We start from the raw sequence: 18,965 nt of genomic DNA, 5'->3' as shown, positions 1-18,965 counted from the left end.
TTCAAAATGAAATATGCAACGCACCGAATCTATCAAATGTGTATAATGACTATGTATAATATTTACAAAGAACCTTCACCAAATTCTAAAAGTTACTCCTGGCCTATGACACATCGTCATCTGACCACTGTCAACCCTAAACAACAAACAATCCGCTAACAGGTGACCACCCCATTGCCCTTTACTGCTTGATTAATTCAACCTCTGTTTTACAGCCTGTTTTTGATTATTTAGAATATACATAATATAATGTTAAACTTATAAACAGTAAGTCTCTGTCAAAATGTGAAATCGATAATACATGCAATCAGCAGAAAATGAATTGGTACTGCTAGGGATCTTTTATAGGTACCGTAGTCTACAATAGAATGGAATGATGGAATGGGGTTTAACATCCTGTCATTACATTACTTTGGTCATTTTGTGACTAACAAGTGACATTTCACATTCAGTGAATGCGATGCAAAGGACTCTTTGTATATAGGGCCTACACACAGGTTTTACAGTTCCATCTGAAAGAAAATGCATCTTTTGCTTGTCAGCCTTGAAAAGTACTGAGTTCCTGGCCCACAGTGTGACCACATTCTATAAGGTATCAGTTCAACGAGTTTTGTCGTATGATCAGCCCACAATGTGACCACATTCTATAAGGTATTGGGTTCTACGAGATCTGTTGTCTGATCGGTCAACGGTGTGACCACATTCTATAAGCTATAGGTTCTACGAGTTCTGTCGTCTTACTGCCAGAGTAACAATAGAGAATTATAATATTAGCGAAACAGACTAAAACCGGTTCCAAAACATTTCAATCTCAAAGGACAATCAAGTAGAAATGTTAGATAAAAAATAATTGAGTTTTACAAGACCGATTCCGATAGTGACAAAAATGCTGCTGCTGGAAAATTATTGAATCCAATTGGCTTACACTTAAAAACCCTTGCACCAGATGGCATAATAATAAGATTTAGTCCCAATTTAGAGTTGAAAATCCAATCTACAAACAAACACATGGTTGAATTTTATTTCAATAATTCACTTGCATGTAGGGTTCTTTAGCAGTGGGAGGAAACTGGAGGACCCGGAAAAAACCCATGAGGTTGGACGGGCATCCCTTTTCCTTGTCACATACAACAGGGGAATCGAAACCACGCCAGTTGACTCAATGACAGGCCATATGGAATTGAAATGGGGATTTGGGGTAAAATGACTTTGCTGATCAAGATGGGTATATGCCATGCGATGTTCGTTTCCGTGCACGTGAATGTGTACATTACTAGACACTATTCCTTGCCAGGCCTTCTGTATTGCACTAGTGAATAGTGATACACTGATTTAATGATATATCGTGCCAGCACTACTGTCTATTGATTGTAAAGAAATGGTAGTCATACAATGGTTTAAGAAAAATTTAATGATTATACAAATGAATTTATACAAAATGACAAACATAATAACACAAAACCATAATATGGAACACAATTACTATTTAACAAAAATAAAACAATAATCATTATATCATCAAAATTTATCTTCATTACAGGTGCAGGTCCGATCCTTCCCTGTTTGCGATTGTCTCCTACAGTCATCGAAATAACGTGAACCAAACATACATGCAAAGCCTACATGTATGCACCTAAATGAGAAGAAATATTGTCTTAGAGCTTCTGATTTTATAAAATTCTTGGGTAATCCCCCAAGATCTCACACCAAACCTGGCATTGTCTCCACCTTTGACCCCCTGCTGCTCAAATTCCTGGACACCATCCTGCATTAAACATCTTTGAATCTTATTAATCATATCAATTTAGGATTTCTAACAGATTAATATTAACAAATAATTACAGAGAGAGAGAGAGAAATGGGGTTTAACGTCTACTCGACACAAACTAGGTCATTTCGGGACTAACATATGGTTTAATTTTTATTTCAACAATTCGCTTGTGCGTAGGGGTCTTTAGCAGTGGGAGGAAACCAAATAATTACAGTGTTATATCTCTAATAATGTGGCTTACTGTAACTAAACAACTAACTCTATGTTGGTTGTCAATTTATTTAAGAATTAGAGTTTTTAATCGCATAATTGTATGATTCAATTAAGGAGTTTGTAGATGGGCAACTTTTTAACTCCATGCAAAGATTTGACGCTGTATATTTTCAATAATTAAGAATACCCGGTAACATAGCTATGATATCTGACTCAATGACAGATCTTATGATCTGAAGTGCATGTGTTAGACCACTCGACCAAATAATAATAATATAACTATTGCTTCACTCAGAACCGTAATATTAGCGATTCAATTTTACTACTTTTGGTAAGATAATAAACAAAGTCTTAATTATCCATTTTTAAGTTAAATCATCCATCAGAAATCGTATTCAAATCCACTAAATATCGCAGGCTAACGACGGCATTAAGAGTTGATTATAGTTTTGATAAGTTAATAATGTTTAATAATAATATAGCAACTTTAATTATGTAGTGATACATAGATGATTAGTGTAAATGATGAGATAGTAGTAAGACTTGTACAAACAACCTAAAGCAAATATTACCTCAATCATTTTTAAAAACAAGTATGATAATACTATATGAGCTAGGAAACAAGCATGACATCATTGTCACCATGTTGGAAGTGTGACGTCATATCAAAAATAGAAGTCGTCAATCATTGCACAATTGTCAAGGAAGAATCATGACAATTTTCTTGTTGAGGGTATTTCATTTTAGCGCAGTTATAGACTTTTTTCCAAGGGTGTTGCCCCCCAAAAAACAACAAGATAAAGAAACTGATGGGTCGAATGTCTTTACATGTACCAGTAACTAGATTCTGATAAACAATTCATTTAGAAAAATATAAGCTTCACAAAATTGTCTAGTTTGTAAAAGATTGTCAAGCAGTAAAACAGTCAGTTATTGTTTTACAACATAGCTACACGTAAGGTCACTTCGCATAATTTATATCTTTTAGCTTATGTACACTGATAACTCTTAGAATGAAGTACTGGCTATATAGATTCTATTACCCCTGTCAAACCGGGCTGGCATCCTTAGTCCTTCCTGTGCTGAGCGCCTCAAAGTTTGCCAAAGCGTGGTAAAAACATAGTAGAAAAAACATATATCGCGCTGTGGTCTCCATTGTCGCCGAGCCACAGCATTTGTTTTGAGCTGTTTAAAGCAAACACCAAAGTTCTGCAATCTGGCCCGGAAAGCTGTGAGAACGTGACTTTTTTCAAGTTTGTAATTTTTTGGGACATTTTCTCTTGTTGTGTTCAAGTTTGCTGGCAACCTTGTGTATTTTCTGGTCGCCGTACAGTCGCAGCAGCACAGTAAGGACGCCACCCCACTCTGGCAGGAATAAATCTGGCACTCGAATTATCTCTGAATGATTACCCTTATTTATGATATCCCTCAGCTTGTCCAAACTGCACAAGCTTTCTTTTAGGAAAAAATTTCCCAATATTTAAAATAAAAGTACATCCACATGAAGAAAAAGTCAATTGTATATTATGCTGTAGTTTAAACCATATTATAATATTCACTGTCTGGAACACGAAATTGTTGATATCCACTGTCCTGCATGAAACCTTGATCAGAATAATCAGTATCCCATCCAACTGCTGGTGTGTTGGAATCAAAATAAGCACCTTCCATCATGGCCATGTTTGTATCCTGATATTCTCCTTGTGAAAAATCATAACCTGCACCTTGATCCATACTAAAATCTTCATAAGCTCTTTCAAATTCTTCACTAGGTCTGAGCGGAAGCATTCTCTTTGCTCCTCTATTTGCTTTGCCAATACCCTTATTTTGCACTGCACCATGCTGAGGATTGGTAAAAGATTGGTTCATCTGTGACATAGTAGATGGTATTTCATAGTATTCTTCTTGAGTGTCACCATAGTCCATGCCAAAGTGTTCATCGCCATAACCTTGATCATAACTTTGTTGAAATTGTTGATTGGAAAACTGATTTAAACCCCCTCTCTTTTGTTTTTTGGCCCCCTGATTCTGCATCTGGAAACCTTGATTCTGCCCTTGGAAACCTTGGTTGTGCCCTTGGAAACCTTGATTCTGCCCCTTGAAACCTGGGTTCTGTCCTTGGAAATCTTGATTCTGCCCTTGGAAACCTTGATTCTGCCCCTTCAAGCCTGGGTTCTGCATCTGGAAACCTTGGTTTTTCTTCTGAAATCCTTGATTTCGTTGCTGGAATCCTTGTGCCTGTTTCTTATATCCTTGAGTCTGCTGCTGAAATCCTTGAGTTTTCTGGAATCCTTTGTTCTGGAAACCCTGATTCTGTTGCTGAAACCCTTTATTTTGTTTTTGGAATCCTTGATTTTGCTTTTGGAAACCTTGATTCTGGTCCTGAACACCTCGATTTTGTTTTTGGTAACCTTGGTTTTGTTTTTGGTAACCTTGGTTTGGACTCTGGAAACCTTGACTTTTAACCTTTTTTGCCGAGTTTGGACCAAAAGTATTATTTTCAAACTGATTGTGGACTTGTGGAGGGAATTTTCTTTTGTTAGTGTAAGCTACATTGCCGGCACCTTTCTTAATATGCATAAGGGCCATTTGTTTATTTTTCTCTGTCTGCTGTTGCTGCTGTACGGCAGCATTATATGTTCTTTGACTGGATGCAAGCTCAAGAGCTAAATCACTGGACTTGGGCACTTCAGATGATTTTAGTGTATGATACTTTCCCATCTGTCCATTATTTTTTCTTAACAACTCTAAGATTTTCTTAGGATGATAACTTTTATAGAAGCAGTTTCCGCCTTCTGGTGTTGCAGATCTTCGAACATGTAAATATTTCGTTTTAAAAGTACCACAAGCAGAAACATAAAGATTGCTCACATCTGGACCTACAAACAGATCTTTCAAGGTATCCTCCACAAAGAATTCTTCAACAATTCTTTGAAGGGCATGTACAATATATTTATCAACTTTGCCTTTCAGATTATTTTCTGTCTTGCTCTCTTCTCCCTCTTCTTCAGTTTTATTAGTACCCATTTCTCTCTCTTCGATCTCTGGAACCTCCACACCGGATTTCCGAAGTTCATCAGCCTTCTTCTGTAGCTCAGCTAAAGTCACTGTTCTTGGGGACGGATCATGAGTATCGGCCTGAAAATTTTAAAGAAATGTGATAGAAAATCTTTGTTACTGCTTGTACCATACTTTCATTTTCCAGTTAAACTCCCCTAAACAGCATTGTTTTGACAGGGGGATGGGGCTAGACAAGGGCACTGCCACTGACATAGCTTCTGTTCATCATTTGAATCTCTTACTGGGAATTCAGTCCAAAAATGATTCAATTCCATTCTGCATTTACAAAGATATCAATTGAAAATTTCCCAACAATCAGCATACTAGGGCCACTTCTTTTTCACCGAACTGTGTTCAAGATAACCAAATATAATAAAATAAAATATCAACAGTAGATAATCTTGGATTCAGTTGGATTGAAAGGATTTAAGAGCAGATTACAGATAGAACTGGCTTTTGACCATATCCTATTGTTTGCATCATGTGCAGGGGACATCGAATGTTGACAAATCTTCAATTAATGACATCTTTGTAACTGCTGAATTTAATTGAACCATATTCAGAATGGTATTTCTTTTTGAGATCCAACTTTCACAATATTGTAGTTTTCTTGAGATTAAACATCTCACAAAGGACAATCAAGAGCTTTAACAGTTTAAAGTATCTGAGATTTAGTTCTGATTTCAACAATATGGTAGAAACATCCATCACATCAGGGACTTTAATCCAGCTCCTACCTATTGGGGGATGAAGGATGCAGTTTTGTCAAACCAATACTAGAACTGTTTGAATCAGCATTCTCAGACTTAAGTTCAGAATTTACTCAACTTTTAATCAGTTAAAATAAGGTGAACAATTGTCAGTAAATTCTTAACTTTAGTCTGAGAATGTTTTGTGAATTTGTGGCCAGATGAACAGGTTAAGATATAATTCACTTGCAGTAGGGGTCTTCAGCAATGGGATAAAACCAGAGGACCCGTGAAAACCCACCAGTTTGGACAGGCGACCCTACTCCTTCTCAAGTAAAACCGGGGAATCAAAACCACGCCAGTTGGCTCAATGGCAGACCTTATGATCCCAAAGGATTGTGCCCGACACAGACTCAATTTCTGCACGACATTGTCTGTGACAGGTGCACTTTTTCCATGTTTGCAGATAAAAATGCGGTATGACTGTATTAATTAAAAAAAATAAACATGTCGTACTTACAACTATGATTGGCTTGGTTTCGTACAGTTGATATAGTACATGTGCTGCCGCCAGATGCTTGGCAGAAGCTTTACTATTGGCTGCTGTTCGGGCTGTAGCTAAATTCTGGCCTTGGATTGTAATGAGACACCTAAAAGACATTGTCATTAAGCACAAAATAATTAGAACCATGTATGTCTTCAAATTACAGTTCAATCTATGCTGTCTAAGGCATTGATGGAATATTGGCAAAATGAAGACAAACACGCTTTGTACTTTACTCCTTGAATGAAGTTCATAGAGCTGTGGGGGATCACGTGGCTAAGTGGGTAAGACGCTAGCTCGCTAGCCTGGAGGTTGGGTGTTCGATCCCTGCATTGGCCGAGAAAGTTCATCCAGATTTTCCAGCGTGGTTCTCCCTTGTCAGTGATGCAGGACGGAGGGGCTGACAAGGAAAGCTGTCTAGTCGTTTGGATGGGACGAAAAACCGAGGTCCCGTGTACACATTGGCGTGCACGTAAAAGATCCGTTGGCAGTTGGAATTCGATATAAGAGTAGGCCGTAGTGCCGCTGTCCGGGCAAAATTTCCCTCATAGCACACTGTATGGCGTATGCCCGTCTTCATTAGCCCAGGTTAGGAGCAGAACAGTAGGACGTTAAACTCCATTTCATTTCATTTCATTTCATAGAGCTGTAAAGTGCTCAAATTGATATTAATTGTACGATTATCAAATAGATAATAAATACATTAATATTCAATGAGCCAGACCTCTTTGATTTGATTGAAAACAAAGTGATTCATTCAGCAGATCTTATGTGGTTTGAGCTTATCAATAAACTTTTCATAAGGGCAGAACCTGTCAAAAGTGGCAAATAACCAGGTAACAGCTAGATTAGTCTACAAACCAGTATTTTCCTCAAGACGTAAAATGATATTGCAATGAAAATGTATTTTAAAGTCAATTTTCAAGATGGACACAGGCTGCAGTGAGGTCAATTTTCAAGATAGTCTTAAGCTCTGCATTAGAATACGACATTCTCCATAACAAATTACCAAGAACTATTTTTGTTGAAGTCTGGTTATATTAAAGGGAATGGAAGTTTATAATTAACCTATTTCCTACCAGGACCCCCATTGACCCAATTCTGGCTGGTTTGTTTCAAAATGGATTAAGAACCCTGGGCTCCAGCAATATGGCATGAAACAGTATTCAAGGATTTCCAAAATGAAAAATTTTGCAAACCAAGTTTTCCGATTGAATGAAATTTCAAACAACTAAAATTGTTGCATAATCTGTAAATATTTGCCTACTATTCATATACCCGTATCATTTGCTTGATAAAGACAAGAATATCCTTGTCGAAACGCCGCTTTGTATTAAACTCAGTAATTGTGTCTCCATAAAACTGTACCTTGTGTTAACTAAAATCAGTTTGTTAAAATACAGATGACTCAAATTTTACATTGCTGAAGTGTATCATTCATTTTTACAACCTAATATGGTACACAAAAGATTCAGTCAAACCAATCCTTTATTTTTCAAATCAATTCAAAGAGATCGTGACCTTTCTAAGCAAGAATATAAAGTTCAACCATTGACTTTTGATTATCTTCTGATGATGTAAATAACTAACAGTTCAAATATAAGTTGTTTTTTTGAACTTGTCAATATTACATGGTCAAGTAACCATAGGAACCACAAGACAATAACATCATAACATTATGTCTTGTTTTAAGACTTCTGCACATGTTTGAAATGTAGGTCTACATATCAACATGTGCAAAGAAAAACATTTTGTAAAATCGAGGTATTCAGTATTTATTTTGCACACATCATAGAAAACTCTGATTCTTCAAAAGTCAATGGTATATATATATACTCAATAATAGTCATTCAACATCTTGGCTTTACCCATGGCAACTATGTAATTATTGGATACCGATCTTAAAAATAGGGTATAATAGTTGTATTGAAATTGCTGACAAACTTTAAATGGCCCATGATCAGAAACATATTTACTATAAAAACCTGTTTGGATGTTCTTTTGGAAACCACACTGAACAACTCTCCCAACCAGTGCTAGGTTTGAACCCAAGATCTCCGGGTTAGTGAACTTGTGACTTACTCACTGAGTCACTGTGGCTCTAACAAGTGTTTCTAACTGGAAGGTATATTACTGGCTCTAATTATGACCAGGTATATTTAGACTTCACAACAATTCCATGATACAATCATTACATAGCCTCACTGTTACTATGGTAACCAAAAATATAGTTGACCATGGGAAGGTTAAGATGGACATATACTTTATACAAATTTAATCTTTATTCACATTATCAACTGAGTGATGATAATTCAGAATGATTATAGAATATTATTCCGAAACAATAGTTTTACCATCAATAATATTCAAAGTCTGTTTTCTGAATTGTAAACTGGAACTACAATTGAAACTGATAATCAAACGAATATTTTCTTGTAATAATACATTTCATGTTATATTATATGACAAAAACAAACACCTCAGTTAATTTAAAATATGAATAAAGATTTAAATATTATTTCATTATCTATTAGATTATTACAATACAAGGCCATTTTTTCCAATTCAATTTTAATATCAAATTGAATGGATTTATAAAGTCGCCAAGCCGTAACCATTTTTTCCAATACAATTTTAAAATTAAATTGAATGGACTTTTTAAAGTCACCGAACCATAACCATTTTGTCCAACCCAATTTTAATATTAAATTGAATGGATTCATTAGGTCACTGAACTACATATGCTATACATATATTAGCATTATTTTTGTGTCTTAAAAGTCATCGCCATTTTTTCTAATTCAATTTTAAGATCAAATTGAATGAATTTTTATACGTCCACATTCATAATGTGAACGTATTATGCCGTCGCCCCTGTCTGTGTGTGTGTGTGTGTGTATGTGTGTGTGTGTGTGTGTGTGTGTGTCTGTGGTTCGCCTACAGGGCGCAATTCTTCATGGATTTTCTTCAAACTTGGTATACTTATTCCTTATACCCCAAGGAAGATCCCTATTGTTTTTGGTGCATGCCCGACCCCCCGGGGCAGAGCCACGCCCATTTCTAGTATTTGTTTGTTTGTCGTCTACAGGCCACATTTCTTAACTAATAATCTTGAAACTTTGCATACACATTCTTTGTACCCTAAGGAACATCCCTATCGTTTGGGGTGCATGCCCAACCCCCAGGGGCAGAGCCACGCCCATTTTCTTTTCGTGTGTCTTTGTGTCGCCTACAGGGCGCAATTCTTACTGGATTTTCTTCAAACTTGGTATACTTATTCCTTATACCCCAAGGAAGATCCCTATTGTTTTTGGTGCATGCCCGACCCCCAGGGGCAGAGCCACGCCCATTTCTAGTATTTGTTTGTTTGTCGTCTACAGGCCACATTTCTTAACTTATAATCTTGCATACACATTCTTTGTACCCTAAGGAACATCCCTATCGTTTGGGGTACATGCCCAACCCCCAGGGGCAGAGCCACGCCCATTTCCCATTTTCTTTTCGTGTGTCTTTGTGTCGCCTACAGGGCGCAATTCTTACTGGATTTTCTTCAAACTTGGTATACTTATTCCTTATACCCCAAGGAAGATCCCTATTGTTTTTGGTGCATGCTCGCCTCCCCGGGGCAGAGCCACGCCCATTTTTTGTATTTGTTTGTTTGTCGTCTACAGGCCACATTTCTTAACGTATCATCTTGAAACTTTGCATACTTATTCTTTGTACCCTAAGGAACATCCCTATCGTTTTGGGTGCATGCCCAACCCCCAGGGGCAAAGCCACGGCTATTTTCTTTTTTATGTCTGTGTGTCGCCTACAGGCCACAATTCTTAATCAATCGTCTTGAAATTTTTTCATATGAATTGCTTATACCCTAACGATGATCCCTATTGTTTTTTTTACCCCCAGGGGCAGAGCCACGCCCATTTTCTTTTCTTTTTCTGTCTGTGTGTCACCTACAGGCCACAATTCTTAATCGTCTTGAAAAAATTTCATATGAATTGCTTATACCCTAACGATGATCCCTATTGTTTTTGGTGCATGCCCGACCGCCAGGGGCATAGCCACGCCCATCCATTATATTTATTTATTTGTTTGTCATCTACAGATCGCATTTTTTTATCGTATCACCTTGAAACCTAGCATACATATTCCTTCTGTCCTAAGGAACATCCCTATTATTTGTGGTGAATACCCAACCCCCAGGGGCAGAGCTACGCCCATTTTCTTTTTTTATGTCTGTGTGTCACTTGCAGACCGCATTTCTTAATCGATCATCTTGAAAACTTTTTTATACTTATTCCTTATAGCCTAAGGCTACTATTTATACTTATTCCTTAATCCTAAGGCCGACCTCTATTATTATTTTTGGTGCATGCTCGACCCCTTGGGACAGAGCCACGCCTAATGTTTGTGTGTCTTGTGTTTTGCCTACAGACCGCAATTCTTAACAGATCCTTTTGAAACTTTGCATACCTATTCGAAACGCCATGCTTTTAGAATAAAGACATCGATTGTTTTAAAATAAAATTGTGTTCTGTTAATGTGAACGAAGTGTTAAACTGATAGCAGTCCTACAACCCAGTTTTATTTCACAGACCCTCAATGCAAACTGGACCATATCAAACAAAACAGGAATGTGGACGTATATTGCTGCGTTAGCGATGCTCTTGTTAAATTTGCCGAAGCATATATGTTAACAAATGAATATCAGTATTTCTTTTTTTTTGGGCGGGGGGGCCCCAAGAAAATATTTAACAAAAGCTAGTTACTCTCCTGTTCATATTGATTCAGGCATTTCAATTTTTTCCAGGTTTTAACCAAAGTGTAAACCAGGGATGTTAATGGAACGTTTATAGTCATCAACAGTCTTTCCATGTTTGAAAAAGCTGATTGATAAAACAATGAACCGGAAACTATGGCATCATAAATCTATGCAAAAAAAGCCACTCAGTCTGAAGGTGAATGTCCATCAAGGCTAACAATAAATACATCACTACAGAAAAGAAATGAAACTGGGTTTAACATCCTATATTTCGGAACCAACCAGGCTAATGAAGACGGCAATATGCATTATAGTATACTAAGAGCAAGTGTTTGCCTGAACAGCTGTATTTGCATTTACACTTTGACGAAATCCAAAGCCAATGTTTAAACAAGGTCTAGGTTTTTTTTGTTCCATACAAATAACAAGGCAATGTTCATTTCCATATTCTGGAGTGATGTATTTGTGGTAGATAAGATTGGTAGATATTCACCTCAAGAAACAGTTCATTTTTAAGTGGAGAAATCTCTATGAATGTATGCCAAACCATAGATATTTCTCCAAAATAGTAGTTCACCCCATATGGTCTAGTATCCTATGATTTGGTATCTTTACAGTCAATGACTACATACTAACTACAAATAATACAGCTCTTTTTGTATACTGTATTATATATGTGAAGACTCTTCTGATATCTTCACCAGAATACAGTAAACAGCAGTGTTATGGCACCCACGAAGAAAAAGAAAGTTTGCATGAGCTCTGTTAAATACTGTATTCTATAAGACAAGATTCTTTCGATATCTTCACCAGAATACAGTAAACAGCCGATTCATGGCACCCATGTAAGGGAGGGTTGCCAAGAAGAAAGTTTGTGTTGAGTTCAGCACACGTGTGAGTAATCCTTTGCGTCTTGAGGCAAACCCTGCATGTAATAAAGCTGAATGTCTCAAAATAAATAACAAAGATGATAAAATCGGAATGAGAAGTGTTATGTTTTATACATTATTTGCAGGGTTTTGATTTCATTCTTATAGCCATTCTTGATACAAAATTCTAAACTGACTGGTAGCGAAATTGACTGACTGGAAAACCTACCTGTCAGTCAATTTAACTTTAAAATATAATAATACAGTTACAGGTAAGTTTTTAGTTTTTGTTTGTAAAAACACTGAACAATCTATGGAGGATAATGGGAATATTTGTCACATCGAATCGAAAATTCGACATGCTGACCAGAGGTGAGCCAAATACATCAAAAATTGACCTACTGGTAAACTTTTGAAGTGAAAGCCCTAATCATGTGAAATGGGGTTAACGTTTTACTGTTCTACACCGACTAGGCTAATGAAGACAGGCATACGCCATGCAGTTAGTCTGGAGGCTCAGTGCCGGGGGGTGTCCATCAAATGGGCACAAAACCAGACCCAATTTTCCTAGAATACGATGCCGAGTGGTAATCAGTCTGCCGTTGGGGCATTTTCGAGATATTCAGGGTCAAAGATCAAATGTGTGTATTTGCACTGAAAGTGAATGCGCAGTCATGAAAATAAACAGAAAATGATTAAAGGTATTCACACTTTCAATAAAAATGTAAACTTGCTAAATTCACCTTTGTTCTTTGTGACCCCAGAGGTCAAAAGGTCACATTTTCCGTTTTAGCACTAGGAAGATTTATAAAGTAATAAATGTCGGCGTAAAATATAAAAACTAAAGCGAACGGCGGTCTGATTACCACTCAGCATCGTATTCTACGCAAAATTTTACTTTAGAAAAGTTGGGTCTGGTTTTGTGCCCATTTGATGGACACCCCCCTGCGCTGAACCTCCGGTCTAAGTGTTCCATGAGGGAAACTTTGCCAGGACTGCAGCGCTAAGACCTACACTTATTTCGAATTCCAACTGTCAAGGGTTCTTTTTTTTACATGCATGCCAATAAGTACACAGAAACTTGGTTTTCCCATCTGAAGAACTATACATTGTCCCTCCTAATCATATGACTAGATAGTCTGGTTTTTCTTTAAATCAACCTGTTGGTTTTTTTTGTGTAGTTAGGATGCAATCATGAGATACCAAATCATGTTAAACCATAAGATATAGATGAATTTTTTAAATGATCTTACTCAAAAACACTATTGGAGATTTTCTCAAAATCCCATTCCATAATCAGACCATTCTGAGAACAGGAGTACAAGAGGATTCCAAAAGCTTGATTGTATCGGTCATCTAACCACTTCATATGTTCCTGAAAAAGATAACTTATATACATAAAATTAAGCCCTTAGGACCAGAACTGCCAGAAACCTACCCATACTACAGTGTACTTGCTTTCAGATCAAAATGTAGGAGCCATTTACATGTACATGTAGTGGCTCAGTGTAGTGTGACATCAGGGCAATTTTGTAAAGACAGCAAAATTTCTGACCAATGTTCATCAAATTACCAATGTCTGTGATCATATTTTTGGAAAATAAATGTTCAAAGCTGTACAAAGAAATGTTACAATACTGAATAAAGCCACACCAAGTCGGATTTCTGTTTTTCAGGAACACCCATTAAATATGTATTATGTAAGATTTAGATAAAGAGCTGGCAAATCTTGCAATACTAGGTCAAAAACAGATTATGCAAAATGAATATAGTGAAAATTCATTTAAATTACTGGTTTGACCAATCAGATTAAAACACAGATCCTATTTTTTATAGTTTAAAATTTCGTTTTACTTGTCTTTACTACACTAGGATCTGGAAAAGTTGTTATATAACCCACGTTCTGGTTGATGTGTGGTATTAGCCAATGAAACAGTCTGTTACGGAGAGTTTTTGGCATGTGGTGCACAGAACTATGGGTATCTCACTAGAAACATCAACGCTGGTTGGTTAATCAAATGTCTGATGTCATAGGGTCAAAAGCCGCTCGTATTACCTGACGCGACTTTCCACTACAACCGGTCACATCTTCATGTAGTGGAAGCCATCGAAAGTATAAAAAAAATGAAAAGAAATATAGATCTGTATTTTAATCAGATTGTGGTCTGCCCTAAGCCAATACAATACCTGTATAATGATATCATCAACAGTAATATCTTTACAGTCTTCACTAAACACTGGCCAGATGTGACCTTTAAGTTTCTGGATATTAGACTGTGATCTATTATTGTTTGTGACCACTACATACTGTATGACATCCGGGGCATTCTGATCTTCTTGTTGGAGTACCTTATGTTCAGCTAGAATCTTTTCTGCTGTTGTTGTGTTAAAAAGTTCTTCAGCATTTTCATAAGCAAGTCTCTTGGCCGATACCTTTGTTTCTCCCTGTCCACTGCTCAAAAGTAACCTTCCAAGGTAGAGCTCGCAAATGACGTTGTTCTGATTTAGGCATCTGCGATACAATAAAGCGGGGTTTAATTTCAGTTCGTCAATCGCAACAATGTCAAAATTGATGGAAAACGGCTGGTTCTCGGGTAGTGCCATTGTGGATATTATACACTGAAGGTTAGGCAGAGACAATTGTTCTTCTTGTAGCGCTGTCAAGAGACCAACGTCTTCGGTCACAACTCCAGACAATTCCTTGGTGGTCAATCCTTTCGATAGCGTTTCTGCTGATAAAGACATTAAACGGTTAAAGGACATCTCGTAACATGAGGATTTGGTCAACTTCTTGTTTATATTGCGTGCTATTCCAAAATGGATGCCGTTGATGTACAGCGAACCTTCGTAGACATTTCTATCAGCTGCATTCTTGCCTTCTCCCTCGATATAACTAGCCGTACTCTTAACGCCCACCACAGCCTGTTCAACTCGGCTAATAATGTTCAAAGTGAAAGACAATTGCTTCTTTAACAATTCTTGCAACTCTTCTATGCGTTTAATAGATTCGCCCATATTCGGGTCGATCTCTGTTACAGGAGCTCTGCCTTCTTCGCATGCTTTTGTGAGCTCAGTGTGTAATGCTTCTGTTCCAATATCTTTAAGGTTCATTATTTGATCTACGGTGTAAGTCGTTAAAATACCCACTGCCTTGGTATAGCAAGAACTCTTCAGTCGTTTCTTGTTATTGTCAGTACATCGACATATGAAGAAATCACCGATAAATAAAGCCCCAGTGAAGACAAGTTTATTTTTCACCATTCCCAGATCTTCACATAGAAATTTATCCTTCATTCCTAATTTACCGTTATATAAAGCATTGGCGATCAGCTGAAAAACAAGAGGAGAGAGTAATTAAAATAATTACAAAGTTTAACAAGTTACTAATTGGACAGCCCAAAACCCACCTAACTAGGTCCTTGAGATTTGTGGATAGCTGTGGTGACTGCAAGAACAAGTATGCAGTGCTTCATCTTCATGTACATGTACAACACAGAGAGTCGAAAGTTATGGGTGGTTTCTAGCTCTTAAGGAAAAATTAACCAGTATGAATTGTGTAACACTTTCTCTAATTTTCTTCAAGGAAGTCAATATTTACAAATATTTGACCCCTGGGCTACTGGGCCATGGATTGATGTAAGTAAGGTTCAATGTTTTTTCCAATAGCCTTTGCGTATAATTTAAGAGAATCAGCATTATAGTGAAGGCTTGTTGTATAAGAGAACTGCTTTACAGCGAAGGCTTGTTGTATAATTTAAGGATTATGCTATCAGCAGAAAAACATGGGATTTTGTGTGAATATAACCTATGAATGAATGCATGAATGAATGAATGTATGAATGACATATTGTTTAATGGCACCAATCATATGGTGATTTTTCTTCGAGAAGGGAGAAAATATATCACAAAAACTTTATTCGCATAATAACAAGTGGTTTCCATACAAGATACGCCCACATTTTGCAAGAGATGGACAGGGACCCAGCTAAATAAAACCGATTTTTCGTACAATCAGGGGCCGTAATCCATGAAGTAAATTTGAACAGACGCATGAAACAATATCACAGTAAATAAAATACAGACAGTATCGGAAGAAAATAGACGGTTAAAAAAAATCTGTTAAAAAAATCTGTAGTGTTTACTGAACCGCTGTACCATACTGTGAACCAAAACGTGGCATGCATACCGTCTCACAGTATATTGTTGCAGCCCTACTAATGAAGTCCTAAGTAACTCCTATACTTACAGCTATATCATTAGTTTCTGTGGTGTTGTACTTAACAAATTTACAAAACTGGGCCAAGTTTGTTTTAATATTTCCTGTATCTGAAAAATAAATTAAAGAAATTTTAACAAAAGAGGTATGCCCTTTGAAAAAGATACCCAACAGATTCTTAAGTGAAAATCAAATGAGAAGGCATAAAGGAAACATGTAACACTGATCATATTTGATGAGGCAGGTGCACAAACATGCATATGTCTGTTGTGTTTTGTTCTAATGACAGGAGACGCAGTGGCTCAGTGCCTAAGGTGCTTGCTTGCTAACCACTACATGTTCCTGAACCTTGTGTCTGACATGGCCTGAATTTATGCCTAGCTGCCTTATTTCCAGCCTTGTCTATAGGATAAATACAATGCAGTACTTTTAACTAGTCAGCAGACCTTTGGAAATGCTCAGTGCTGACTCTCAAATATCAAAATTTACAATCAACAATTTTCCGTTTCCAAGCATTTATAATTTTTGGACCAAGCACTACTCATCTAGTTTTTCTTTTTGGGAACAACGCTCTGCCAATTCAATTAAGATCGTTATGAAACTGGGCATGTTCTTTAAACAATTGCCAGACTTTGATTTTTGATATGTCGATGACATTACAATTCCAAGATGATGTCATGCTCTGTTCATATTCCATATATTAGTACTTTCATACTTTTTTTAAAATTTTGTTCTTTAATTAAGGTACCTTGCAACAAGCCACCCTGGTCTTGAGTTTTTTTAAACCCTCCTGTTTGCAACATTCCGCCTCTCTGGTTACCACCCCGTCCTCTTCCTCTTTGTCCAAAGTTACCATTATTGGTTGCTCCACCTCTAGCTCCATGGACTTGATTTCCACCTCTAGCTCCATGGACTTGATTTCCACCTCTGTTTCCACCCATGCCCCCCCGGCTCCCACCCCAATTTCCTCTAGCACCACCTCTATTTCCCCCAATTCCTCCTCTCATCCCCTGACCACCTCTCATGTTCTGAATTACTCCTCTGCCTCTCCCCATTCCCTTTGCTTGCTGAACTAGTTCTGTAGCAACTTGCATTTCAAAAGATGAATCATCATAATAATTAGAATCCATAACGGATTATCTTCTAATGTTTGAAGCGAATATGAAAAGTTTTAAGTTGGTTGGCTTTGTATCAAAATCACTTTCTAGTACTGGCAGGCTACTATGACTGTCAATTTAAGTTGTAATTACAGGCCTATTTTCATTGTTCTCTATTGTATCTGAAAAAAAAATCAAATTTTTTTTATTAAGGTAGGCCCATAAGCTTCTTATACTTATACCGGTATACATTTTAGGAATTTGGGCTGATAAATTCAATGTTGTTGTTGTTTATTACAGATTTAATATTCAATAAATATGATATTATGGACAGGAGATAAATTCAAGGCAGATACTGGTACATGTGTATATGTATATCATGAGAACTAACATGTAGCCTATGTAGGTGATATTTAGAGCTTGCCGTGAGGTAGTAACTATTCACACTAATGCAACGTTCGCTTAAAGCCAAATGCATGCCGGTAAATTATCATTTTAACTGTAATGTGAAATGAAATGAATTGGGGTTTAACATCCTACTGTTCTGCACCGACTGCTAATCAAGATAGGCATACATGTACAGTGTGCTATGAGGGAAATTTTGCTTTTGAATTCTACATTTAACTGCCGTTGTTCTTTTAGATGATGCATGCCAATGTGTCCACAGGAACTCGTTTTTTTTTATATCATTCAAACGACTATACATGTATGTTGTCCAATCCTGTCACTGATATAAGGAAACACGCCAGAATATACACTGTAACCCATGGCCAGGTATCTTTAATCTTGTGTACAATTTACAAGTGTTTAATTTCTCAATCACTGTTAAAAAATAAACAACCCAATTGATTAATGATGTATAATGATTAATTTTTGAACAGTGGTCAGGAAATTAAATACTTGTAAATTGGACACTCATTATCAAAATTAATCAGTCAGCTTTAAACTGGACACAAGTACAAATTAGATGATTTTTTGTGATTTTAAACAGTTTTTACGAATTTTTAAACAAAGATTTGATATGAAACGAATGTAAAAGAAATTAGTGCTAGATACACAAGATTAAATGATACCGGTACCTGGCTACAGTGTTAGTACCGGTACATGTGATGTGTAAGTGATAAAGGTAAACGTGCATGAGAAATAAGTATAATGGCATATAAAATAAATCATAATCTTTGAGAAAATTAGAATCTTCTGTCATATGTTGCATTACCGACATTTTAAAACATGTATTGTAAATTTGTGTCAGCTGTGTCGAGAAATGATTCCTTTTGTCGAACAATGAAGAATCACTGTGACTATGAATAACAGACGGTAAGGATTCCAAAATTAAATAGCCTTAGAACCGAGGTGGTGTAAAGCGTTGTTTTCATATTATATGTACATACAAATGTAGCCTACAAGTTATGTACACTTTAATAGGGACGGACAGTCACTGAATCAATAACAGGGAGCCTCATCTCGAGGACATAGTCCGAACAGTTAGGCCTACCGTTACAAAAGTAACTTTGACAGGGACGAAAAAAATTCAACAAAGAGCTGTTAGAAGCGTTCCTAAACATACAGGTCCAGTGTAAGGCGATTTACATTCTGAGGTGAACTGGATACGGTACAACGTTTGGGATATTGCCTATTCTGACTTTTTTCTTGGGGTTGGGTTGTTTCCCTTTACTCATGGTCACCGGTAATAAGTAGTGTTTTTTTTTTATTTTGAGTGAAATCCAAGAATACGACTTGTCGC

General features: G+C 36.9%; 1 protein-coding gene across 2 annotated transcripts; it reads right to left on the bottom strand.

Annotated features, from left to right (window-relative positions):
* Positions 1-1,392: 1,392 nt before the first annotated feature.
* Positions 1,393-17,060, bottom strand: LOC126819487 (mediator of RNA polymerase II transcription subunit 12). Of its 2 annotated transcripts, XM_050547630.2 has the most exons (6): positions 16,873-17,060; positions 16,155-16,234; positions 14,096-15,238; positions 13,162-13,283; positions 6,254-6,383; positions 1,393-5,122 (listed from the first exon to the last, which is right to left on the bottom strand). In XM_050547630.2, the coding sequence occupies exons 1-6, from the start codon at positions 16,925-16,927 to the stop codon at positions 3,521-3,523; spliced, it is 3,132 nt and encodes a 1,043-aa protein (XP_050403587.2). In that variant the 5' UTR covers positions 16,928-17,060; the 3' UTR covers positions 1,393-3,520. The 2 variants fall into 2 exon arrangements, with proteins under 2 accessions (XP_050403587.2, XP_055959536.1); XM_056103561.1 differs by lacking the exons at positions 13,162-13,283; positions 14,096-15,238; positions 16,155-16,234; positions 16,873-17,060 and having other exon boundaries at positions 6,254-6,624.
* Between the last annotated feature and the right edge of the window lie 1,905 nt (positions 17,061-18,965).

Source organism: Patella vulgata, chromosome 1, assembly GCF_932274485.2.
Source record: "Patella vulgata chromosome 1, xgPatVulg1.2, whole genome shotgun sequence".
In the NCBI taxonomy this organism is placed as follows: Eukaryota; Metazoa; Mollusca; class Gastropoda; family Patellidae; genus Patella; species Patella vulgata.
The sequence above is the reverse complement of the archived record's forward strand: the minus strand, read 5'-3'. Positions and strand labels throughout refer to the sequence as shown.

What these genes read in the sequence shown, in the direction of transcription:
- LOC126819487 (XM_050547630.2), bottom strand. Translation starts at nt 16,927, where the DNA reads ATGTTGCAAACAGGAGGGTTTAAAAAAACTCAAGACCAGGGTGGCTTG. An exon ending in CCAGGGTGGCTTGTTGCAAG is followed by an intron (nt 16,235 to 16,872) that starts GTACCTTAATTA and finishes TTTATTTTTCAG; the next exon opens with ATACAGGAAATATTAAAACA. An exon ending in CAGAAACTAATGATATAGCT is followed by an intron (nt 15,239 to 16,154) that starts GTAAGTATAGGA and finishes CTTGTTTTTCAG; the next exon opens with CTGATCGCCAATGCTTTATA.